This window comes from Lipotes vexillifer, unplaced genomic scaffold (assembly GCF_000442215.2).
Source record: "Lipotes vexillifer unplaced genomic scaffold, Lipotes_vexillifer_v1.1 scaffold1306, whole genome shotgun sequence".
Taxonomy (NCBI): Eukaryota; Metazoa; Chordata; class Mammalia; order Artiodactyla; family Lipotidae; genus Lipotes; species Lipotes vexillifer.
This window is the reverse complement of record NW_006786512.1, coordinates 72573-99906: the sequence shown is the minus strand read 5'-3', so window position 1 is coordinate 99906 and position 27334 is coordinate 72573. Positions and strand designations below refer to the sequence as shown.

General features: G+C 36.1%; 1 protein-coding gene across 3 annotated transcripts in view; it reads left to right on the top strand.

The window, feature by feature from the left end:
- SLC25A12 (solute carrier family 25 member 12) overlaps window positions 1-27334 on the top strand; it is a 91848-nt gene that overhangs the window by 19310 nt on the left and 45204 nt on the right. For 2 of the 3 annotated variants that reach the window (XM_007458832.1, XM_007458833.1), the window contains exons 4-5: window positions 9573-9688; window positions 18275-18414. In XM_007458832.1, the coding sequence (XP_007458894.1) occupies window positions 9573-9688; window positions 18275-18414 (256 nt within the window). The remainder of the gene's footprint in view (window positions 1-9572; window positions 9689-18274; window positions 18415-27334) is intronic. The other variant, XM_007458834.1, reaches the window with a different exon arrangement.

Sequence of the window (27334 nt, the reverse complement as noted above, 5' to 3'; positions counted from 1 at the left end):
ATCAAATATACTAGCATTTCTTTCTTTTTTTAAAAAAAAATTACGTGCAAAAGCTGTATTTTATATTGAATAATCTGAGCAGAATGGTTTTCAAGTAACTATCTTTCATTCATTCATTCATTCAGTAAATATTGAGTACCTACTATATTTTAGGCAGTGTTCTAAGTACTAGAATTCCATCAGTGAATAAATCATAGAAAACCAATAAACAAAATTTTAAAGTAAATTATGACATTAGGTGGTTATAACTGCTATGAAGAAAAATAAATCAGGGAAGAATTTAGAGAGTGGTAGTTATTCATTTATCTGTGTACTCGTTTATCTGATAAATATTTATTGAACAACCACCATTTGCCAGGCACTGTTGGACGTTAGAAATACAAACAAATTAAATGAGGTTCCTGACCGTAAGAAGAAGCTCATGGCTTAGTGAGAAAGAGGATGAGTAAACAAAGAAAAAATGTAATACTTTGGGAATAAGGTGTTATAGTAGAACCATATGAAACATACAAAGGACACCCAACAAAGCATGGTTAACTATGTTTTGGGTGGTCAGGAGAGCATCTTAGAAGAAGTGATGCTTGAGTGAAATCTGGCAAGACAAAAAGGAGCTTGCTGGTGGTTGGACAAATAGGGAGGAGAATTCCAGGCAAGGGAACAACAGTGGCGTGAAACATCAAGGGCCACTTGCATGTCTCTGCTGCATACACATTGAGGAGGTTGTGTTATAAGTACTTCGGTGGCGCTGTGGCATTACTTTGTTGTCAGGGTAGTGGTTGGAGTGCAGCTGGGGACCTCATGTGCTAAGCTTTGACTGTATCCTGTAGGCTTGTGACTCTCAGATTTGGAGGTATTTTTAGCCTGGCAGTGTATACATGTGTGCAGTCACAGTAGTTACAAGGTGCATCTTACTAGAGTGTCAGTTTACTCAAATCAAGGGGAAACAGCATTTTTATATTAAAATCAAGTATGACTGTATTATGGAGGGAATGGAATATTTATATGCCTTGCTTTGTGAGTTCCAAGCTACAGCCCCAGGCCTCCAAGGGCCCAGTTTCTTTATCCTACCTGTAGAGGTGCTTGTGTGAAAAACTTTGAAAAACTAGGCAAAACTAGTTTTAAGTCTTTAAACCTTATTTCTGTTATTACAAACACGATCAGATTTTAGAAAAATGGAAGGTTAGAGTAGGACAAGACTTGCATGCAGTGAAATTCGTTTAGAAGGCTGTTGTAATAGTTAAAGTAGAAGTGTTGGTTTCTAAGTTCTTTGAATCCTGGGTTATTGTATTCATTTGTATTTTCTCATAGAATCTAGCACAGTGCATGAAATTTACTATGAGTACTTTATATCTTGGAAAGATTTTGTATAATTTTTCAATGGCAGATATCGGGGAACTTGTATACATTTTGTGCCCGGTCTATTAAAAAAAGTCAAACGAACTGCTGAGTTACTGTGGACCATTCAGTCATTGGGTCTCTCGATAGTGATTAGACAGTAAGGCATATAAAAATTAATCATATTTAATCAGAATTCCTTCTTCAAATTTATTAAAGCTCTTTTAGAAACTTTTATTAGAGTATTTATTGTCATTAATTTGGCCTGAGACTTGCTTTCAGATATCCATATCTTTTCAGATGCTTCCTTTAGTGACTGTCTGCGCTGATCCATCCTACTTGTTTATCTTATTTGAAGCTTCATGTGGTTCTGCCAGAATCAGTTGTGTTGTTAAGGTGTGGTCAAGTGTAATCAAGTGTTTAAGTTGCCAGAGTGGGATAGATCAAAAATGGGTTTGGCTAGTAAAGAATCTAATACTGTTGAATAGTGTTTACTTAAAAAAAAAAAACCAAAAACTGTTTCTCTTTTGAAAAGGTAAATCTGTTCTATTTCAAATTTTAAAAACATCTTAAACTTCCTTTTTCCCCTCTCTCCTTGGAATAAATCAGATTGAGATTGGGTAGGAAATCTGATTCATAGAGTTAGGTCATAAAAATTATAAATATTTGATAAATATATGTTTATGAAACATATAGATTATTTCTAAAAGCAGAGAAAGGTGGAATTTTCTAGAAACAGTGATTCTTTTGTTTTTTTTAATTAATTAATTTTTTGGCTGCGTTGGCTCTTCGTTGCTGCGCATGGACTTTTTCTAGTTGCAGTGAGCGGGGGCTACTCTTTGTTGTGGTGCGCCGGCTTCTCATTGTGGTGGCTTATTTTGTTGCGGAGCACGGGCTCTAGGTGCGCGGGCTTCAGTTGTTGCAACACGCAGGCTCAGTAGTTGTGGCTTGTGGGCTCTAGAGCGCAGGCTCAGTAGTTGTGGCGCACAGGCTTAGTTGCTCTGCAGCATGTTGGATCTTCCCGGGCCAGGGCTCGAACCCGTGTCCCCTGCATTGGCAGGTGGATTCTTATCCACTGCGGCACCAGGGAAGCCCTAGAAACACAGTGATTCTTAACCTCCCGTTCTTGGATAGTCTTCAGAGTTTCCTGAACTTGCTGAAATATAATGCGAAATGAGTGAATTTGTATCTGCATTTTTCTGGGGAGAAATCACACGTTTTTCAAAAGGGTCTATGACTTCAAAAAGGTTATGAAGAACCTAGGGGCAAGATGGAAATAAAGACACAGACCTACTAGAGAATGGACTTGAGGATACGGGGAGGGGGAAGGGTAAGCTGGGACAAAGTGAGAGAGAGGCATGGACATATATACACTACCAAACATAAAATAGCTAGCTAGTGGGAAGCAGCTGCATAGCACAGGGAGATCAGCTTGGTGCTTTGTGACCACCTAGAGGGCTGGGATACGGAGGGTGGGAGGGAGGGAGACACAAGAGGGAAGAGGTATGGGGACATAGTATATGTATAACTGATTCACTTTGTTATAAAGCAGAAACTAACACACCATTGTAAAGCAGTTATACTCCAGTAAAGATGTTAAAAAAAAAGTTAAATATCATTGTTAGAGTTTCTTTAATACTTTTAAGAAAATCAGAGGCTTTGATAATGTTTAACTTATTCCAAGTAACCAACCCTTCGTCATTTAACGTTTAAGGAAAATGAGCTCCAGAGAGGTTGATTGGCTTCCCCAATAACACAAGATTAAGTTCTCTTAATTAAAACAACTGTCTTTTCCCCATTGTTCTGTTTCCCACCCCTTTACCCAGGGCAGTGATGAAAAGTTAGAATAGTTCAGTTGGTCCATCTTTTTTCCAGCTCCAAGAGGTATTCCTTGATTCTATTATACTTTTTTGATGATGAGTCCTATAGATACATAACTTGAAATAGAATCACATAATATTGTTTATAATTACCCCAGACCAAATCTCAGTTAATAAAACTAGCATAAACAAGTTTGAGTGATTTAGTTAAGTGTATCGGAAAAGGAGGTTTGGGAGTGGTCGAATGTGGCCCCACGCTCTGCCCTTACCCTCCATGTTTTCTTAGCATGTAAACTGCCCCCTTTCTCTTCTTCCCTGCTCCCTTTCCTCTAACAGATAGTAAAATAAGCAGGAGTGTTTTAATACAGGTGCTTGCTATGGAGAGCCATGTAGAAACAGCATTGTATAGTATAAATAGCATGATGGGTTGTCTAAAAGAAAAAGCCATTAGCCAAGCATTATTTGTGAGACTGTGGCTTAAACTTTGAAGTTCTGGCTGTATAATGAAAAGCAGAATGATTTTGTACATTAATTGCAGATCTCAGGGACCATTATTGTGTGATTTAATCTAAAATATTTAGACAGTTTCTTGTTTGAAACTGTAACTTCTAGAACCATAGTTTTTATATTTAGCTTTAGTCAGAATTTCATCAGGAGGCCCTATTCTCCTATAATGTGGAAAACTCTAGTTTTCCTTCCTTTCTTTTTCACAAGTGTTTTCTTTTAATATTCTACATGCATATAGAAAAACGTTTAATGAGGAAATCTTGGTTGTTTTAAAAATTACAAAATTATCATATTAATGTTTTGAAATTTTATTAGTTTCCATTCAGTAAATTAAAAAGGAACTCTTTAGGAAAATTTTAAAACACATCAAATTAATAAAATACATTATTTCAAAGTTATAAAATGAATACAGGTTCTTTGAAAAAAGTCAAACAGCAGGTAGGGTAAAAAGTGAAGGTGCCCCCTCATCCTTGTTAAAAGAAAACAAACTATGGGCTCCTCTGGTGGTGCAGTGGTTAAGAATCCGCCTGCCAATGCAGGGGACATGGGTTTGAGCCCTGGTCCGGGAAGATCCCACATGCTGTGGAGCAGCTAAGCCCGTGCGCCACGACTACTGAGCCTGCACTCTAGAGCCCGGGAGCCACAACTACTGAAGCCCACGTGCCTAGAGCCCGTGCTCCACTACAAGAGAAGCCTCCACAATGAGAAGCCCATGCGCCACAACGAAGACAACAGCAACTAGAGAAAAGTCCACGCGCAGCAAAGAAGACCCAACACAGCAAAAATAAATTTAAAAAAAAGAAAAGAAAAGAAGACAAACTATTTATCAAAGTGTGAAGTAAGCAATGGTTTCTTCACTCCACAGTTAGTGGCTTGTGGTTTGCGTTTGTTCTGCTGAAGTCTTGATCACGTTCTTTTATAGATAGGAGAATCACGGCAGAATAAAGAAAAGAGCTTTAAAAATTATTCTGGAACATGTTTGCTTTATGTTGCCAGATAAGCAGACTCTTTCTTGCTTTCTGAAAAGTATTGTTACATTACAATGTGGTATAAAATGCCTGTGGGCTAAAAATAGATAAGGAGCATATCAGAGAGAATAAGTGGCCTATCCCCACTCCCCATTTCCTCCCAATATTTTATTATGAAAAATTTCAAACATTCAGGAAAGTTGAAAGAATTTTACAGTGAACACCCCATATACCCACCACGTGTATTCTACCATTAACATCTTCCTCTACTTCTTTTCATGTATCTATCCGTCTGTCTTTACATCAGTCTGTCTTATTTTTTTACACATTTCAAGTAAATTGCAGACATTGATACACTTCTTCTTAAATATTTCAGCATGCATATTATTAACTAGATTTTAATATTTGTTTTGAGGTTTTTTCTTTAGATGTAACATTTACACACAGTGGAAAATATAAATATTAAAGGTACATTTCCTGAGTTTTGACAAACATGCACACCTCGGAAACCCCATGTGACTTATAATTTTTTATTGTATTAAAATATATATAACATAAAATTTACCATTTTAGCCATTTTTAAGTGTACAGTGCAGTGGCATTAAGTACATTCACATCGTTGTGCTATCGTCACCGCTGTTCATCTCCAGAACTTTTTCATCATCCATACTGAAACTGCATATCCATTAAACAAGTCCCCATTCTCCCCCAACACCCAGTTCCTGGTAACCACTATTCTACTTTCTGTCTCTATGAATTTGTTCTAGGTACTTCATATCAGTGGGACAATACAATATTTGCTCTTTTGCATCTGGCTTATTTCACTTAGCATAATGTTTTAAAGATTCATTCACGTTGCAGGATGTATCAGAATTTCATTCCTTTTTAAGGGTGAATGATATAAAGTGACTTATTTTTAAGTTGCTTTTGTGATTCTTAATTGACTTTTCTTTCTTTAAGTAAATCACTGTATAACAAAGGTAACTCTGAGTATTGAGGGTTGGCTGAGTATTATAATAATGTTCTACTTGCTATAGATACCGGACACCCTTTCTATTTTTCAACTATAACTTTAAATTTGGGATTGGGGGGCAGGATGGTGAACACTGGATTCAAGGCAGGAGTTGAGTCTTCGACGTGGCCCACTGGGTTGCTGAATGTCTTTGAACAGATCACTTCTTCAGATTTTCTAAGGCTCCTTCTGACTCTAAATTTCATGAATATATGATTTGCCTTTTTGAATATACTGGTAGATAAAAATGTAGATATTTAATAAAGTCCATAGAATTTATATTTTAAACAAAGTGGCACTTAGTTGGAAATCTACGCTGCAAGAGTCTCAAATCTGCAGGGGCAGGTGTAGATAACTGGCAAGCCCTGGTCTCTGAAGAAGGCAGCTTCTGCTAGGCTCCAGGAAGCTGGTGCTACTTGGAACCAGAAACCTGTTGCCCAAGTTCATAATTTATCAAGAGAAACCAGAAAACTGGATAGTTTTGTGAAATCTTAGGATTTCCTAATGTTGGCAACAGCCCTAACTAAAAACATAATGCTTTACATGCTGAAGAAAACATATGTGTGGGCCAAATTCAGTCTGCCAGCCAACCATTTATGACCTTTGCTAGTTAAGGAAAAGGTCTTTGACCTCTTCTCATAAATACAGAAAGTTTTACTACTGAGCATGAAATATGCTTTAAAGCTACATATTCTGTATTTCAGGGTAATTGTACTTTTGATGTCTGATTCCTGAGACTTGTTTTGGAAAAACGAAGATGCTGGGCATTGTTCTTCCCTCCTATAATCAGCCTAGCTACTTTTAATTTTTATTTTTAAAATTAATGTTATGAGCAGAAGAAATAATGCTAATTCTTTATTATAAATGTAAAAATTTCAAATGTTTCTGAAATTCATAATGTAGAAAGTGAAAGTCTACTCTAACTCATTTCCTAGATCACTATTGTATTTGTGTTATACATTCTCATCGATCTTTAGTTTTGTTCAGAGCTTAAAACCACATATTGCTCATTGCTTTTTAGGCGTGTGTGCAGTCATGATGATACCTGATATATTGTTACTTCTTTGTTTTTTACTACCCTAAAATTTGTGTACTGATAATCATACTTTTGAGTTTTACTATATTTTTCAGTAATGCATAAGGTGTGTTATGACATGTGGCCTGATAAACAGTTTCGATTGTTCCTCCCAGGATTCATTAGGCACTCAAGCTCCTAATTTTACCAAGGATTCTTCAGCGTGGGCGCAGTGAGAGCATAGTCTTCAGTGCCCTGAATACTACCACCACAAAGCCTTTCTTTCCCTCAAAAAAGGGTAAAGGCATAGTGTACATCGTTGCTTTGGATATAATGTAATCTGTGTAATTTGAACATACTTCAAAGTGTTTTAAGTAATAGAAAATGTAACTTTGAATGTAAAATATGTCTTAGATGAATGAGGGCATAAAATGAAAAGTAAAATATAGTCACTTTCTTAATACCGTGTTGGAAAACAGGTATCTCTAAAAAGTCATGTATTCTAAATTGGGTTTATTCAAGATTTATGAGTTCCTACCCTGAATCAAGCCTGTGCTCTGACAGGCCTACCTTCTAGCGGGGAGTTGGACTTTAAACAATGAGTTACATAATTACTTTAACAAGAATTCTGTGAGGGGCGCTAAAAAAGTACAGTACTGCTGTAAGGTGTGAAGGGGATGTGAAGTCATCTGGGGACTTTAAGATGATTCTCTTGAGGAAATGATATTTGAGATGAGCTATGTAAAGACTGGGGTCGGGGCTTCCCTGGTGGCGCAGTAGTTGAGAATCTGCCTGCCAATGCAGGGAACACGGGTTTGAGCCCTGGTCTGGGAAGATCCCACATGCCGTGAAGCAACTGGGCCAGTGAGCCACAGCTACTGAGCCTGCGCATCTGGAGCCTGTGCTCCGCAACAAGAGAGGCTGCGATAGTGAGAGGCCCGCGCACCGCGATGAAGAGTGGCCCCCGCTTGCCGCAACTAGAGAAAGCTGTCGCACAGAAACGAAGACCCAACACAGCCAAAAATAAATAAATAAATAAATATTAAAAGAAATAAAAAGACTGGGTGGAAATTTAATGGACAGAAGTTTGGAGATGGTGGGACCATTCCAAGGAAAATGAAGTGCTGAATGATGGCCCTGAGTGGAAGGAGCATGGATTGTTTTAGGAGCTTAAAATGAGTGGCCTGGAGTGCAGAGAGCAGGGAAGAGATATGGAGAAGTCAGATCCTGTGGGCCTAGAAGCTACATTAAGAATTTGGTCTGTTCCTTTGGATAGGGTGACTGTAAATGTATTGTCCGAATCAGCCCATTTGAGAATAAAATGTGGCACTACTGGTGTGTGTGTGTATAATTACTTGGATATATACTGTTATATATATTTCTTGGATATATACTGTCACTTGGATACTAGTCACTATCAGTAGCAGCAACGTGGTATGAAATATTTGCAGCAAGATTTGTTGTGGAAGATGACTCTAAACTAGCATATGCCTACTCCATAAGATCACTGAAGGCAATTTCAGTGTAGTTTTGGCCACTGGCTAATTTCACAACCTTGAGTATTATAGCATGAAATAAGTTTTAGTTTTCTTCCTTCTGGTTTTGAATTTTCCTTTAAAAATTTTATTATTGACATTTCAAACATACATAAAACAAAGAGTAGTATAATAAGTGCAATATACTCATTGCCCACTTTTTTTTGAGGTTAGTTTGTGCTTTTATTTGCCAGTATAATTTAACCACAGTGGCCTGCAAACTTTTTTGATCTAAAAAGTACATTTTACATCACAATCCAACAAACACACACACATATATAATATGTATACATATATAAAAGTGAAACAAAAGTTTTGCCAAAAATGTCTACCCTGAGAGTTAATTCTTTTTTAAGACTTTTTTTTTTAACCAAGGATGAACTGCACTGACACATCATAATCATCAAAGTCCCCAGTTCATCTTAGGGTTCACTTTAATGAAGTGAATATACCCACTTTTAATAATTATTAAGATAATTATTAAATTTGTTTAACCCATCCTCCATCCTCTGGAGTATTTTGAAGCAAATTCCAGGTGACATATTTCATCTGTAAATATCTCAGTGTTTATTTCTAGAAGGTAAGAAAAATTACCAAAAACAAAACAAAACCTCCTCAAAAACATTGATGTCTTAATATCATCAAGCATTTGTGTTGTAACAGTATTTCCATTTCCTGATTTTCTTATAAACTAAAAAAAAATTATTTTTACTTTGCTTTAATCAGAATCCAAATAAGATCTGTATCTTTGTAATTAATTGCTGCATCTCTTAGGTCTTTAGTGAGGTTCTCCTCCATATCTTCTTTAAAAGTTTTTTTTTTTTTTTTTTTGCATATACAGAATGTTCACTCTGTAGTTTCCCACAGTCTGCATTTTTGCTGATTGTGTTTCTGTGGTAATGTTTAATTTGAGATGTTCCTTTGTCCTTTGTATTTTTCTGTAAATTGTTGATTACATCTAAAGTGGTTCTCAGTGGGGCGGGTGCTATTGGCATCTAGTGGGCAGAGGCCAGTGATGCTGCTAATCATGATACAATGCACAGGAGGCCCCCACAGCAAAGAGTTATCCAGCTTCAAATGGCATGATTGAGGGCCAGGCTTTAGAAACTCTGATCTAGAGACTTGATCAGATTCAGGTTCAATTATTTTCAGTCTAGTCTCTTCCTTCTTGCCATGTGAGAGGCTATTGATTATTGCCCAGGTCCATTAATGAGTTAAGGGTTTACCAAACGGTAACATTCTATCATTCCTTCTTTCTTTCTTATCTGGAATACCACCATAAAGAGACACTTCCCTTCATGAATTATTTGGTTACCCTGAGCTACAATTCATACTGTAAAGGCAGGTTACCAGCCGATAATATTTTATATTTTATTCCAGGTTGATCTCCTATCAAGAGTTTTTGGCATTTGAATCTGTTTTATGTGCTCCAGATTCCATGTTCATAGTGGCTTTCCAATTGTTTGACAAGAGTGGAAATGGAGAGGTGACATTTGGTAAGAAAAAAAAAAGATTATATGTTTAAGTGAAGTTAGTGAGGCTGGTTCAGTTTTTAATTGCTAAATTTAGTAACTGCATATAGATTGCTGCTTATTTTAAGAGCTAGTCAAAAAATGAAGTATTAATTTCCTAAAAGGATTTACATAGATAAAATGGCTTTATTTTCTTTTAAGCATTAGACTATTGCAAACAATTAAGGAATTTAGGAATGTTGTTGCTTCAACTCATTGACTCTCTGACACTTTCACATTCCTAAAGTAGGTGGTGTAAAATTATCTTGTTCTGGGCCAGCCTGGGCAACATTTTTTATGAAACAGACTGAACAACGTGGAGTAATCATCTCATACCTTCAGGAATTTTTGGGTAGAGAGTTCAGAGCTTCTCTGGAGCATCTTTGGAAAATTGCTGCTATGTCATTTTAACACCTAAGAATGGAACTGAAGGAGGGAGTTAAGACAAGAATAGTTAGCATTCTCTGAACCCCCATTTTTAGATTTTTGGTTTGAGGCAACAAGGCTAGAATATTAAAGTTGCCATTTGAATTGGATGTAGAAATCAATTTAAATCCTTTGGTAGGCACATAATCTAGCACATTGTGGATGTCTCAAAGCATACAAGCTAGGATTTCTATCTATAGCCATGTATTAGTTTTTTGAAGAGGCTTACTTGCAGAAATTAGTATGTGTTTAGTAAGAGTATCAGCTAATTTTTCCTGCAAGAGGCTTTTCAATAAAAATAATGTTGTGTTATTCACATTCCTAAAGTAGGTGGTGTAAAATTATCTTGTTCTGGGCCAGCCTGGGCAACATTTTTTATGAAACAGACTGAACAACGTGGAGTAATCATCTCATACCTTCAGGAATTTTTGGGTAGAGAGTTCAGAGCTTCTCTGGAGCATCTTTGGAAAATTGCTGCTATGTCATTTTAACACCTAAGAATGGAACTGAAGGAGGGAGTTAAGACAAGAATAGTTAGCATTCTCTGAACCCCCATTTTTAGATTTTTGGTTTGAGGCAACAAGGCTAGAATATTAAAGTTGCCATTTGAATTGGATGTAGAAATCAATTTAAATCCTTTGGTAGGCACATAATCTAGCACATTGTGGATGTCTCAAAGCATACAAGCTAGGATTTCTATCTATAGCCATGTATTAGTTTTTTGAAGAGGCTTACTTGCAGAAATTAGTATGTGTTTAGTAAGAGTATCAGCTAATTTTTCCTGCAAGAGGCTTTTCAATAAAAATAATGTAGTGTTATCAAGGACCTAGAGCACTCCTCCCTTTTTTTTTTTTAATATTTGGATTTTTTTTATTGTGGTAAAACAACACCTAACATAAACCTTAGCATCTTAACCATTTATAAGCGTACAGTTCAGTAGTGTTAAGTATATTCACATTGTAATGAAACAGATCTCCAGAACTTTTTCATCTTGTAAAACTCAACTTGAACCCCTTTAGTGGTGTGAATTGGAATCAATATGTGGTAGGGAAACTCTTGAAAATCAGGCTTCCCCTGAGCCACAGTGCTAAATATTTATTCACTGTAGTGTTGGTTATAAAACAAATATCCTCTAGTTAAACCCAGAGGAAGATGTATCGCTGCTAGGGTGAGAATGGTGAGAAAGTACAGGTATTTGAAAGGACCAGTGCGCCTTTGCTGTCATCATAGTGGGCACATGTTCTAGCTTGGCATTGATTGTTTCCTTCTTTCTGCCCACTGACCCAGTTGTCTTCTGTTACCAGAAGATTTTCCCAAATAAATACCTATGCAGAGCTCTTTAGGTGTCTGTGTTTATCTTGGCATTCTCTCTGCTTTGGAGCAAGCTCTGGCCATTCTGCCTCCTAAAGAATGTTGATTTTCCTCAGAAACACCTAGATTTTATAGTTTAAAGCATAAAGCCTTTATCATCTCATCATTCAGCATTAACCCTGTAGTGCTGAGAATGCTGCATTTTCTATTTTCAATAAGTATCACACATGCTCATATACCTTATTTCCAAATGTGATGCACAGATGCTTGGGAAATAACTTGATATAAATATCTGCGTATACCCGTGCTTCTGTCATGTGTCCATTTCTTAAGAATTAGATTTCCCAAAACCAAATTCTATTTTTTTTGGTCCCGTTTACCTTGGTATCATGACTCTTTGTGTCTCCTCCATTTGATTGCTTTTTCCAATTTCTATTTTAAAAATAAGTCACTCAAGTCAGTTTATTCAACAGACTAACAATAGAGACTCATGCCATTGTTGATTAGCAGATTAAAATGTGTAGGAAGTAGCTGAATGGTTTATACACACATTATTTCATGCAAATGAAAGCTTGTAGTTATTAGACTCCAACTTTAGCATTTTATAGATCTTTTGTTTTTCCCTCAGACTATGATTTATGAATTAAAATTTCAAGAAAATATAATTAGGATTAAAAGCAGAACAAATCAGTTTTAGTTTTTATAGCACCTGTTATGAACTGAAGAGCATATAAACCCTCCAGAATCCTTCATTCTGCTGCTCCATAATCTAGAGTTAGGAAGATTCTTACGGAATGTGAAAAAATTGAGCTCCCTTTCGACATTGTTCCTGTGGTCCCTGGCTAACTGGATGGTTCTCTTGAGGGTGCTCACCTGTTTGCTGGGGACCTTGACCATTTCCCCTCCCTGCCCTACATCCCGAATTCTGAGGATTCATTTTTAGACAAACTTTCTTAACTAAAATGAAAAGGATCATAATGAAGGAGAGAAATTTTAATTTCATATTCTTAAGAAAAGAAGAAAAGCATTGAAACTGTTACAGATGCCATTTAACAAAATTTCTAAGGCCCACTCATTTCAGGCTGTATTTGAGACTACAGAATTTCAACATGAGGAAATAATTAACTTGGAGTTTGTTTTGATAGGATTTTGGATCTATGTAAAGGTCAGTTTTCATGTTTGTACTCACTTAATAAAATGAATTGTGCTTATGTATTTATAGACATATGTTTAGGTAAAAGGAAAATTCAGATCCATTCTAACTCTAAATCCTTTTCACCAGATGGCCTTATGTTTTCTAGTTTGGAGCTTATTTAAAGTATAGATTTTTCTTGTGCACGTCAGGAGAGAAAGGCAGGAGAGAGTATTGGATGCAAGGTGTAATGGAGTGGGGAAAGACTATTACGCCGTCAGTGTATCTCATGGACTATGACAATGATGTTATCTGTGTACTTGTGTATATCCTCATCTATGCTTTTGTTTTAGATATGCTTTTTATACACATCAAATTGTGTACTTAAATTGTGTGTATCTTTGCAAATATTTATATATATCAGTATTGAACAACATTTACCTGAATGCTGGACAAGTTTTTTTTTTTAATTAGAGATACCTCTGCTCTGGGCGAGAGGACTTACATTGAGACCTTGGTCATCCATTTTAGACTGTACAAGCTCAAGAGAGGGTTTTGGAGTTTTTAAAAGAGTGAATAAAATCATTAGTTGTTTCTTCTTTGGTGTTCTTTTAGTAAAACTTCTAATGCATGCTGTGGATGATTACTTAATGGCTTGTATATCTGTTTCTGCCTGGTGGCATGAGCCTTATAGGGGCCATTGCATGACTGGTGTGTGCTAGATATCGTGTAAACTTGCCTTGGTCTCACTGTTGTCCACTAGTGTACTGGATATTCTGCTCAATAGAATTAGATTGACGTACCCTAGATAACCAGCTATTCTACATTGTGTTGTCAATTGTTGCCATGCATTTGTCCCAAGTTAAAAAAAAAAAAAAACCCTATTGCTTTAACAAGGATGTAATCATTCTAAAAAAAAAACCCCAACAACACTCTTACCTATTAACTAATAAATGTTACATATTCTAAATTTTCTATTAAAAATCTCATCAACATTGTGTTCCAAAGTGTTTGCCTGGGAATGGGAACTCTCTGAAGAAAACTTTTCCAGGGGCACATCTTTACCCAGACTGTAGAACCCTCAAGAAGTAGGGATTCCTTTCGATTTTGTACCGTGTTTGACCATCATTATGTATAACAAATAGAAATGTGTTCCATTTGTGCCTCTAAAACAGACTCTTTTTCTCTAAAGGGAATAATAATCTGATTGGGCTGTTTTAGGCATGACCACTGCTATTGTTAAAAAGAGTTAGGAGATGGAAGTCTAGATATGAAAAATGTCATATCCTCTCTCAGTGGAAACAAAGCTATAGACATGGAATAATATGAAATTCTAATGGTAATAAATGCCTAGTCTAACTTGGTAAGAATGAGAGCTTCACTTGGGTGTTCAAATTAAATCAGGAAGACTTTTTGAGACTCCTTTCAGATATCGCAGAAAAGGTCACATTAATATTCAAGGCTATAGAGTAGCTTAGAATTTGAGGTAAAAAGGGAACATGGTTTTACTTGTTTTTATGCCATTTGGTGATAGATTGTTGAAGCATCTAACTTCTATAGTAATAGATGCTCTTTAAATGTAAACTCATTTTTCCTGAGGAGTGGACCTTTACATATATTTGGCAGCAGGACTACTCTCTTGACTGATTGTACAGTAGTCCCTTTTGGAGGTAGGTAAAGGGTTAATAGAAATACTTTTCCCTCAGTAAAACAGAGGAGGTCACCCCGGAAACTAATGAGCCACCTGGAAATAGAACCTAGAAGTCTGGCACATGCTGGGTTGGCTGGGACTTCTACAAGCTCCTGTTGTTGATCTTTTTGTTGTTGTTGTTTGTTTTCCTTTTTTTTCTTTTTTAGTTTCCTAGTCGTTCCTCTTCTTTCCCCCCAAGTTTTCCCTCACTGAGAGACTCTTTACTTCTGCAAGTCTTGCCATTGTTTTTGTTCAGTTATACACAAGGATATTCATTGTTCCTGGTGGGAGTCCTTCTAAAAGCCTCTCTGACTTCACTCTAAGAACTGTGCAGGTGAAACTCAGCTATTGAGGACTTTTTTTTCCCCTGACAATAAAAATGTTTGATCTCAAGCCTGTAAGTTGGAAGGAGTGGCTCCTGCTGGGCTGGAATCCTTGGAATCAGGATGTCGTTGGGCTGATGGTAGGTGGGCTGTGTCACAGGGCTGATGGCTTGTATACCTACAGGAGGAGTTCTCTGGCCACACCGTTGGTACAGCAGCTCCTTCCAGGCTCATTCATGGAACAGGCATGGCGGCAGTCTTGGAGAAGAGTGCCAGCCCCGGTCAGAGGTAATTTTGTACTGCAGAAAGGTGAACAAGACCAGTAGGAAGCTCCCATAAGGACCAGGGGAGGGTTGAGGGTGGATGAGATGGGGAGACACAGTGTGGGCTGCTGGGGAAATTAAAACCTCTGTTAAGACATATTTACATAATATATATGCTTCGATGTATTTCATCTAGTGCAATCATCATAAGTGACTGATACAGCTAAACTGACTAATGTTATATGTCCGTGAACATTTTTACTTAATCACAGTTGTCACCATTACCTGCCCTCCTGACAAATCATTGTGCTCCTCTCCTTTAAGCAAAGAGAACATAATGACAGGCTACTTTTGTATCTGGCCCCATTCCCTTTTCAGAGGAATTATAAACTATCTCTTTCATGAGCCCATGCTCTGCAGGAAGTGAGAAAGTGGCCTTTTGTTTTCTATATGTCAGAAAACAAATGGATTCCTATTTCCCTTAGCAGTGCCAACCTAGTATAAAACACTCGATCATGATCTTCTTGCCAATAAGATGTGATTATCATATCCCTTTCATCCAAGCCAGAACTGTGGCCACTGAAATAGCACTCCTTGGAGAGCTAAAGACCCTTGTTTGCCACTGGAAAGACGGGATTCTCTCTGGGGGGAAACTTGCTATGTAGTTTCAGTTAGATATGTGGGGTATATTTGAGATTATTGGTGCTCCCTTTCATGTCGTACAGAACCTGATAAAACTGGGTAAGATAAGAAGATCATCAGCTCTTTGGGCTATTGCCTCACACAAGTATAAGCTCTCCAGTTCTGGAGCTTTTGTATAACTTCTTTTCTTTTTTTTTTTAATAAGCATATCCTGGTAAAAGTAAAGTGGTAATTATGAATTTGACTTCAAAACAATAGTTGTACTAATTATTTCTGTAAGCTTCCTGATTTAGCCTTAGGCAGTTGGTAGTGGAAATAATAACAGAAGGGAAGTGGAATATCAAGAGGTGCCAAAGTAGGTTTGAAATTTTGTAGCCTGTGACATGGCTAAAATAATTAAAAGTGTCTGGGGGTAGTTAATAAACCACAGCACATAATAATGGTCATAATAAAACCATATACAAAGCTGTCAACTGACCACTTTGGGTGAAGGGAGAAATGTTTAAACAAATATTCATGGAAAATGACACTTCTATATTTGGGGAAATTATTATGAGTAATTTAAGCCATCATTTTAATTGTTTCAAAGGTATTGTAAGATTTTATTTAAAGGTTGCTAAGTAGTTTACAAAATAGGATTTTAGTTAAAAGTTTTTATTTTAGAGCTATTCTTCTGAATGTAAATTATACATTGTAATTTTGGTTTATAAATATCCTTTTTGTGATAATAGAAGACAATTTTCATGGTTCATTAAATTTTCATAAGTTTGAAAGCTTTTGAATCTTTGGCTTTATTTGATATAGTTTCGCACTTGAGATTCTGATATTTTCCAGTCATACAAAGGGAATTCAGTTTTATTCCACAGTTATATAAAACTTATTTAGGTAGCAATACGTATATTTCCTATCAAATAGTTGAGTTTTGGGAGTTGTGACCTTTAAAATAAAGGTTATAAAATAACTCATTCCCTTTAATAATTTATCTTAATGTTACTTACATATATGTAGTAATTTAAGTTATCCTAATATGCTTTCCATTAATTTCTTCATATTCCCCTAGTTTAACACTTAAAATAAGAAATCAAATTAATTAATTTGGAAAGAGAAGCAACTAATTAATTGAATTAGGAGGATCCTAAAAAAATCTTTGCTAAACGGCCATAATACTTTTAACTCTAAATAGTTTTTTGCCATCCTTATTATTTGAATTATTTTGTAAACTTTAACATATCTTACAACTTGTTGAAGTTTCATATAGGTTGAAGGGTAATCCTTTGTGTTGGTTAGGATCCCATGACTTGCTGTATTGCGTTAATTCTTTGCTTTCAGAAACAAAAACTCATATATTTAATTTGTGTTTATGGAAGATGAAAATAATTGACATGATTTGAAAACTCCGAAATACTGTTGCTGTTTAAGCCAGAAATAAATGCTACATTCCATTTGAAAGAAAAGATGAGAATCCCATCTCCCCAGTGACATCCAATGCCGCCTTCCAACTGACTAATCACTGTGACCTATTCAGAGCTGTCATGTTGAGTCCAGACTGGTAGGATTTCCAGTTCAGGATTCTTACACTCCCTCCTGCTCCCCCAGCATAGCAATGCTTTTATCAAAAAAAAAAAACAAAAAACGTATATTAAAACTAAAGGGAATCCATTAAACCATTTACAATATGAGATTTCTATCTTACTCAAAGAATTTGCAGGAATTAGATAAAATAGCATAGTTGGAGATTATAAAACATTAAGCTTGTATTTACTAATTCTTTAGTATAATTGATAGCTATAGATAGTAAAATCTTTCACTAATATAATTGGCTTAAATTTGAAAATAATTTTGTTCTTAAGACATCAGTAAAACGGGCTTCCTGCTTTCTTAACTTTGTTAGCGATTTTTTTTTTTTTGGCATGAGCTTCTAAATTAGTCTATCCAGTCTATGCTTGTTAAAGTACCAGTCATTTGTGAATTGACTTTCATAGTAAGTGTAGAACGGTGTAAGAAAGTGAATGACTTTGTTAGTGCATGAAGACAAGCTGTCAGAGGGTTTTGGTTGTATATTACACAGTGTGACTGGTTCCTATCTAAAAGTTAGTATACTGTGTTTAGTCCTTCTTTACTTAAAAGTGAATCACTAATTTCACTTATCTTAAAATATTTTAATAGCTGAGACTAATAATCATGGTTTTTATGGGGATCTTGTAGCTTTGTGTCAAGACCATATTTTTGACAATATCAGAAGCTTTTAATAAGGTGCTTGCTGCTGAGCTAATGATATGCTTTTGATAGTATTTCTTATACCTATCTTCAATAGACATATTCAGGCTAGTGTGAATGTAATAATCAAGCCTCAATCAAGCCATACTTAGTATGACAAATATTGCATTATACTGTAATTTAGGTATTCATGCTTCTGATAAAGGGCTTAATTCGACTCCTTGAGGAACCGGGAAAACACTATTGATTTTATACTGGAATGCAAAGTAGCAGCCATTTATAATGCAAGATATAAATCACTTCCTAATTAAAATTAAATCAAGAGAAATTAAGAATCTCATGGCCTTATATGTAATGGTACACAATCTTAACTGTAAAATTATATTTTGTATCAATTGTGCTCCTGTGCATGGGTTTCTGAGCACAAAAAATTTTGCAGCTAATGTTAGTAGAAGCAGATAATATTGACTTTTAAAATTTCTCTTAATTTCTTTCTGTAGGAACATTGCAGTGGACTAAACTACTTATTCCAGATATAATTTATTTATTTTTGTTTTCCCTTTCAAGAAAATGTCAAAGAAATTTTTGGGCAGACTACTATTCATCATCATATCCCTTTTAACTGGGACTGTGAATTTATCCGGCTGCATTTTGGGCATAATCGGAAGAAGCATCTTAACTACACAGAATTCACACAGTTTCTTCAGGTGAGCTTAGTTTTTCATAACCAGCGTAAATATATACCATTCCTCCTCCATCTCCTTCCCTTTTAGCTTTATTAGGTTTATTACAAAAAAAATAGCAATCCTCTGTGGCATTTCACCCCCATTTTTCATTTCTCACTCCCAGAGGCAACTTATTTAAATTCTCGTAATTGTTTCGTTCGGTGTGTACTTTCATAGCTTTAAATAATAAACATGTGCACATGGCACTTCTACTTTTTAATTTTTCACTTTTAGGTATTTTTTATTTAATTTGAACTATGGAAGATTAGGAGCTAGCTTTTTCATCTTTCCCTCTCTATCACAGACTTGGACATTTTCTGTCCCCTCCCTCCATATAATTATGTCATGATTCTGCTTAGATAGGTAATCATATTTGAATCACCACAATTTTGTAAACACTGTGCATGACTAAAATGATTTTCTTAGCGATTCTAATTTTTATTATTTCATTTTCTGTATATTAATGCCAATTCATTCTCAGACTTGGCCTCAGTTACTAAAATCTCATTTTAATATGTTTAAAACAGAGTAGGTGTTTGGTCAATTTCATCCTCTTGGAGCAATCCAGGAGCTTGCTTTCTTTTCAAAAAAATTTCAGGTAAAGTTCACTTGACATAAAACTAACCATGTGAAAGTGCACAATTTAGTACATTCACAGTGTTGTGCAACCACCAGCTCTAATCCTGAAACCTTTTCATTACCCCAGACGAAAACCCTGTACCAGTTAAAAAGTCACACCCCATTCTTGCCTTTCCTTAGCTCCTGAAACCACCAATTTACTTTCTGTCTATGGATTTACCTATTCTGGATATTTCATATCACTGGAATTATACAATATGAATTTTTGTGTCTGGCTTTTTCTTAGCACAGTGTTTTCAAGTATTATCTGTGTGTAGCATATATTAATCCTTCATTCCTTTTTATGGCTGAATAATATTCCATTGTATGGATATATCATATTTTGTCTATCCATTCATTAGTTGATAGACACTTGGGTTGTTCTTGCCTTTTGGCTGTTATGAATAGTGCTGCTATGAACATTGGCATACATGTATGCTTTTGAATACCTGTTTTCAAATCTTTTGAGTATACCCTAAGGTGTGAGATTACTGGGTCATAACTTTTTAACTTTTTGAGGAACTGCCAGACTGTTTTCCGTAGCCCCTTCACCATTTTCCTGGAACTGTCTGATACTGGACTTTGTACTTACTACATAGCTGTCAGCTTGTGATCTCCCTTCACCTTCATCCTGGGGACTCCATCTGCTTTTCTGTTATGTTGAACCTCCCATTTGCTGGATTTCATCTCTCCCTTTATTATGGTTTGCTTCCTCTTTTTTTTTTTTGAATATTTATTTGATCTATTTATTTATTTGGCTGTGTCGGGTCTTCATTGCGGCATGTGGGATTTTTCGTTGCGGCGCTCATTGTGGTGTGCAGGCTTCTCTTTAGTTGTGGAATGTGGGTTTTCTTGCTCTAGTTGTGGCGCGCAGGGTCCAGAGTGCATGGGCTCTGTAGTCTGCGGCACACGGGCTCTGTGGCTGAGGCACGCGTGCTCAGTAGTCGCGGTGTGCGGGCTTAGTTTTCCCATGGCATGTGGGATCTTAGTTCCCCGACCAGGGATTGAACCCACATCACCTGCATTGGAAGGCAGATTCTTTGCCACTGGACCACGAGGGAAGTCCCTGCTCCCTCTTTTTGGTAGAATACTTAATGCAGGGGCTTCCTAAGGAAAGTAAAATAATTTTTTTGTGAGACTTGATACATGAAAACCTCTGCTCTATCATTACCTTTAGTTTGGCTGGGTATAGAATTTTAGTAATTTATTTTCCTCCTAATTTGAAAATATATCTCTTTTGTTTTCTAGCTTCCAGTGTTGCCACTGAGCAGTCCAGTACCATTCTAATCTTTATTCTGTTTTGAAACTTTATTTTTTCCACTCTGGAGGGTTTTAAGATTTTTTTCTTTTCAGCATTTTGAAGTTTCATGATGATATTCCTTGATGTGAGTTTATTTTTATTCATTGTACTGAGCATTCAGGGGCTCTTTTAATTTGAAAGCTTATGTACTTCAATTCTTGAAAATATTCTTTCTACCTTTCTTCTATTCTTTTCCTGTCTAGAACTATTAAATGTAATAAATGTATGATCCTTTAGTTTTCTTTTCTCTCCTGTTTTCCTTCTGCACCTTCTATTGTTTCTTTTGTTATATTTCTAATTTTCAAGAGTCCTTTTTGGTTTTCTAAATATTTCTTTTAAAAATAGCATACTGTTCTTCTTTCATGGATGTAGTATTTTCTCTCACTTCTCCAAACATAATAGAGGCAGGGTTTTTTGGGTTTTTTTGAAATTTTCTTCTCCCTGCAAAGTGTCTGTTTCTGTCAAGTTACTTTCCTTCTCTTTGTTTGGGTCTCTCTTTTTCATGTTAGTAGCTCTTCTCCTATGTCTGATGGCTCTTGGTCCTCTGCTTATATTAAAATTAAGATTGAGGCTTATTGGGAGCTTTGGGTTCATGGCAGGATTTATTAACTGGACCTTACTGTAAAGTTCTCTGGCTGGGCTCTTTTTCCGGGGACTCTCTAATGCCTGTATGTTCAGGTCTTTTACTTTGGATTGGGGAATCAGAATAATGATTTAGCCACCCATCTGGAGTATTAGATCTGGCTTTTGATATTCTGGTTGCTGAGTAAGACAAAAGGGTTAGAGGTCTGCAACATTCAGTATGGAGATGGACTTTCATTTAATTACCTGTTTTCATCTGTGCCTGGTCTCCCTTAGTCTGGAGATCCTCTGTTAGACTCACTTAGTTGTCTTCCAGGGTTGGGAAAGGGCTGGTGGCCTGGCTGTGGTGGAGTATAGCAGGTAATTAATTGCTGTCGAAACAGGCTTCCATCCAAGCCTCCTGTTCTCAGTTCCACCTTCACCATTACTTTTGGGGGTACTAGTATAGCCAATTCACAAGTCTTTGGCAAATTCTGTCATGTACATTGGATTGCTTTTTTGCTTTCCTCACTTCTGGTTTTCTTGGGCCTTCTAAGCCAGTTGTCATTTGCTCTTTTGCCCTCTAATCTTTTTTTTTGTAAATTTATTTATTTATGGCCAATTTGGGTCTTCATTGCTGAACTTGGGCTTTCTCTACTTGTGGTGAGCAGGGGCTACTCTTCATTGTGGTGTGTTGGCTTCTTGCGGTGGCTTCTCTTGTTGCAGAGCATGGGCTCTAGGTGTGTGGGCTTCAGTAGTTGTGGCACACGGGCCCAGTAGCTGTGGCTCGCAGGCTGTAAAGCGCGGGCTCAGTAGTTGTGGCGCACAGGCTTAGTTGCTCTGCGGCATGTGGGATCTTCCAGACCAGGGCTCGAACCCATGTCCCCTGCATCGGCAGGTGGATTCTTAACCACTACGCTACCGGGGAAGTCCCTCTAATCTTAAAAATGTAGTTGCTGTCTTCTTTTCTGTTCTCTTTGTCCTTGAGTTTCTGTATTGTTTTGTTTTTCATTCTTTAGTGTGATTTTTAGTGAAGAGTAGAGTTTTGAAAGACAGCAGAGCTAAATGTACTAGTTCAGTCTCATCCAGAGCCACAGTATTTCTGAACCCCTGCTATTTTCATCTCGTAGTTAGATGAGATGCATTTCTAAAAACACAAGATCTTTAGCTTTAACATAACTTCCTGTATTTACCCTTTCCCTCAGTTCCCCTTTCCCACCCTTTCAATCTAGAAGCAGATTTATTTTATTTTATCTTTTATTTATTAGAGTATTTTTATCTCTTTAGAATATCTTTATTTTATCTTTTATAGGTCCAGAGTATTGTTTTTTCATTAGCGTGATCCCAGTATCTATTCTACCCTGATGTTTTGATTATACTACATAAATGGAGAGCTTTATATGCAGAACGTTTTTCCTTTGGTTGCTTCTTTTTGAAGTCCTTAATTTTAATTTTTTATTTTGAAAGACTTCAAATATATTTAAAAATAGAATAGTATAATGAACCCCCATGTACCCATCAACTAGCTTCAACAATTATTAAATGTTGGCCAGTCTTTTTTTTATCTATACTCTCCACTCTGTTCCCTACTGGAGCATTTGGAAGCCAATCCCGTATACTCTATAGTTTCATATATGATACTTCAAATATATATCTTTAAAAGATACAGGGGAGTCCTTCAGCTGTTGACCTAATAGAGAATAGAAAATCTGTTCTTCCAGCATTACTCTTGCATTACTCTTGCAGTAAGGATTCTGCTTTTCTTCAGTACTGAATTTCATTAATAAGGCTTAATCATGCACGTGGTTGCCACTGGATATTTCTGAGAGTCTAAGACGTGCATGGAAAAGACAAAGACATAACAAAGGCATAAATAGGGAGGAAAAATAGAGTGAGGAAGGGAAAGCGTATGTAAGATAGAGTGGAGCTGTGTGTGCTTCTGATGCTGCTTAGGAATATCCTTTCCTTGGAGAGCACTTTCAACCATATTTTAAGGCTGAAATAAAGATAAAAAATTCTTGCTTCATTTGAAGGGTGGTGTGGTTGGAGCTGAGGTGATAGAAAGTTGGAGTATGTTAGGGAGAATGACTAAAGTAGAAGAGGAGAAAATTTACAACTTGGAGATTGAACAACATGCTCCTAAGTAATCAACGGTTCATAGAAGGAATCAAAAGGAAAATCAGAAACTATCTTGAGACAAATGAAAATGGAAACACAGCATGCCAAAACTTAAAGGATGTAGCAAAAGCAGCTCTAAGAAGGAAGGTTATAGTGATAAACACCTACATTAAGAAAAAAGAAAAATCTCAAACAATCTACCTTTATACCTCAAGGAACTTGAAAGAGAATAAACTAATAAGCTCAAAGTCAGTAGAAGGAAATAACAAAGATCAAAGGAGAAATAAATGAAACAGAGACTAGAAAGACAGTAGAAAAGATCAATGAAACCAAGAACGGGTTTTTTGAAAAAATAAACAAAACTGACAAACATTTAGCTAGATTAAGAAAAAAAGAAGTCTCAAATAAAATCAGAAATGAAAGAGGAGACCTTACAACTGATAAAGGTCGTAAGAAACTACTATAAACAGTTATACACCAACAAATGAGAAAACCTAGAAGAAATGGAAAAATTCCTAGACACATACAACCTACCAAGACTGAATCATGAAGAAATGGAAACTCTGAACAGACGAGTTACTAGCAAGGAGATTGAATCAGTAAACAAAAACCTCTCAATGAAGAAAAGTCCAGGACCAGATGGCTTCACTGATGAATATTACCAAACATTTTAAGAAGAATTAATATCAGTCCTTCTCAAACTCTTCCAAAAAATAGGAGGGTATACTTCTTCCACATTCATTGTACAAGATCAGTATTACCCTGATACCAAAGCCAGACAAGGGCACTACAAGAAAATTACAGGTCAGTATCCCTGATGAAGATAGATGCAGATATTCTCAACCAAATATTAGCAAACTGAATTCAGTAGTATACTAAAAGGATCATATACAATAATCAAGTGGGACTTAATTCCTGAGATGCAAGGATGGTTCAACATATGCAAATACACCACATTAATACCCTACAGTGAAGGATAAAAATCATGATCATCTCAATAGATATAGATGCAGAAAAGGCATTTGACAAAATTCAAGATCCTTTCATGATAAAATCCCTTAAATTAGGTGTAGATGGAATATACCTCAGCATAATAAAGGCTGTAGATGACAAGTCCACAGCTAACATCATACTCAGTAGTGAAAAGCTGAAAGCCTTTCCTCTAAGATCAGGAACAAGTCAAGGATGTCCACTGTTGCCACTGTTATTCAAAAAGTAATGGAAGTCCTTAGAGCACTTAGACAAGAAAACGAAATAAAAGGCTTCCAAGTTGGAAAGAGAAAAATTAAAATTAAGTTAATTAAATGAATTAAAATTAAAATTGTCCTTGCTTGTAGGGGACATAATATATGTAGAAAACCCTAAAGACTTTACGCTTACACAAAATACTGTTAGACCTAATAAATGACTTCAGGAAAATTGTTGGATATAAAATCAGTATACAAAAATGAGTTGTGGGCTTCCCTGGTGGTGCAGTGGTTGAGAGTCCACCTGCCGATGCAGGGGACACGGGTTCGTGCCCCGGTCCAGGAAGATCCCACATGTCGCAGAGCGGCTGGGCCCGTGAGCCATGACTGCTGAGCCTGCGTGTCCAGAGCCTGTGCTCTGCAGCGGGAGAGGCCACAACAGTGAGAGGCCCGCGTACCGCAAAAAAAAAAAAAAAAAAAGAAGAAGAAGAAGAAAACAGGAATAAATTTAAGGAAGTAAAAGATCTGTAAACTGAAAACTATAAGACATTGATGAAAGAAATTGAAGAAGACATAAATAAATAGAAAGATATTTTGTGTTCATGGATTGGAAGAGTTAATATTGTTAAAATGTCCATACTACCCAAAGCGATCTATAGATTCGTTGCAATCCCTATTAAACTTCCAGAGGCGTTTTTCACAGAAATAGAAAAAACAATCCTCACATTTGTATGGAACCACAAAAGACCCCAAATAGCCAAAGTACTCTTGAGAAAGAACAAAGCTGGAGGCATCACACTTCCTGAATTCAAACTATACTGCAAAGGTATAGTATTCAAAATAGTATGACATTGTCATAAAACAGACATAGATCAGTGGAACAGAATAGAGAGCCCAGAAATAAACCCATGCATATATGGTCAATTAATTTTTGACAGAAGAGCCAAGAATACAGAGTGGAGAAAGGGTAGTCTCTTTAATAAATGGTGTTGGGAAAACTGGACAGCCACAGGCAAAAGAATGAAACTGGACTCCTGTCTTAAACCATACACAAAAATCAACTCAAAATGGATTAAAAACTTGAACGTAAGACCTGAAACTTTAAACTCCTAGAAGAAAACAGAGAGAGTAAGCTCCTTGACTTCAGTCTTGGCAATGATTTTTTGAATTTGACATCAAACTAAAAAATAAACAAAATAACGCAAAAATAAACAAGACTACATCAAACTGAAAAGCTGCACAGCAAAGGAAACAATCAACAAAAAGAAAAGGCAAGCTATGGAGTGGGAGAAAATATTTGCAAACTACATATCCGATAAGGGGTTAATATCCAAAATATACAAGAAACTCATTCCACTCAGTAGCAAAACAAAACAAATTAAAACGCAATTAAAAAATGGGTAAGGGACCACAATAGCCATTTTTCCAAAGAAGACATATAGATGGCCAACGGGTACATGAAAAGTTGCTTAGCATTGCTAATCATCTGGGAAATGCAAATCAAAACCACAATGAAATATCGCCTTGTACTTGTTAGGATGTCTGTTATTAAAGAGACCAAAGACAACAAATGCTGTCAAGGATGTGGAGGAAAGGGAACCTGTGTACACCATTGATGGGAAAGTAAACTGGTACAGCTATTATGGAAAACAGTATGGAAGTTCCTCAGGAAGTTAAAATAGAGCTACTGTGATCCAGCAGTCCTACTTCTGAGTGTATATCCAAAGGAAATAAAATCATCATCTCAAAGAGATTATCTGTACTCCTGTGTTTACTTTTTTTTTTGGTACTCCTGTGTTTATTGCAGCATTATCACAGTAGCCAAGGTGTAGAAACAACCTAAGTGTCCATTGACAAAAGAATGGATAAAGAAAATGTGGTGTGTGTATATATATGTGTGTGTGTGTGTGTGTGTGTGTGTATACGTATATTATTCCACATTCATACAATGGAATATTTTTCAACTTAAAAAAAAGGAAATTCTCTCGTTTGCAGCAACATGGATGAACTTGGAGGGCATTATGCTAAGTGAAATAAGCCAGACATAGAAAGACAAACACTCCATGGTATCACTTACATGTAGAATTATAAAAAAGAAGTTGTACATGTAGAAACAGAGTAGAATAGTGTCTAGGGGGTGGGAGAAATAGGAAGAGGCTGGAAAAAGGGCACAAACTTTGTTATAAGATAAATAAGATCTGAAGATCTAATGTATAACATGCTGACGATAATACTGTATTGTATAATTGAAATTTGTTAAGAGAGTAGAACTTAAGTGCTCTTATCAAAAAAAAAAAAGGTAAATATGTGAGGTGATGGATGTGTTAATTAACTCAATGATGGGAGTCCTTGCACAATATATACATACATTAAATCATCACATTGTACACTTTAAATGTATTATAATTTTATTTGTCAATTATACCTTAATAAGTTGAAATTTTTAAAAAGCAGAAGGGGTTGGAAAGAAAACTTTGTCAAATCATGCTGGTTGTTTATTTTGTACTCTATCTTTCATACATTTTTACCAGTTGACTTAGTTTCTCTACTTCTGTTGGTCTTTTCAAGACCAATAGAATATTTGAATATTTATAAATATTTCAGATTCAAATATTTACATGTGTGATGATGGATGTTAAAATGTTTAGATGTTTTCCACAATGTTGTTATTAAAGTTTTTAAAAGTTAAGATTATTGAAAGATTTAGTAGGTTTGATATACTTGTCTCTAGCCTATCAACCTGCTAAGAAAAAATATTTTAAAAACTTGTTTTATTGTTAAATATCATACAAATACAGAAAACCATATAAAACAAATGTATAACTTAATGAATTATGAGACAAACACCTGCTAAGGCAATTTTAATGTGTTTGAATTACTATTGAGATATAGAAAAATATAATTAATTAGTAAAAGGGTGCAACTTCTATCAAAAGCTATTTTAAATGTCAGAAAAGGGTAAATCAACATTGATTTGTAGGCTTTTATAAATGAATGGCAATGCAAATTGCCATTACAATATTTACAATATTTCACTTTGTGAATAATATTTATATACTTAGGGCTTCCCTGGTGGCACAGTGGTTGAGAGTCCGCCTGCCGATGCAGGGGATGCGGG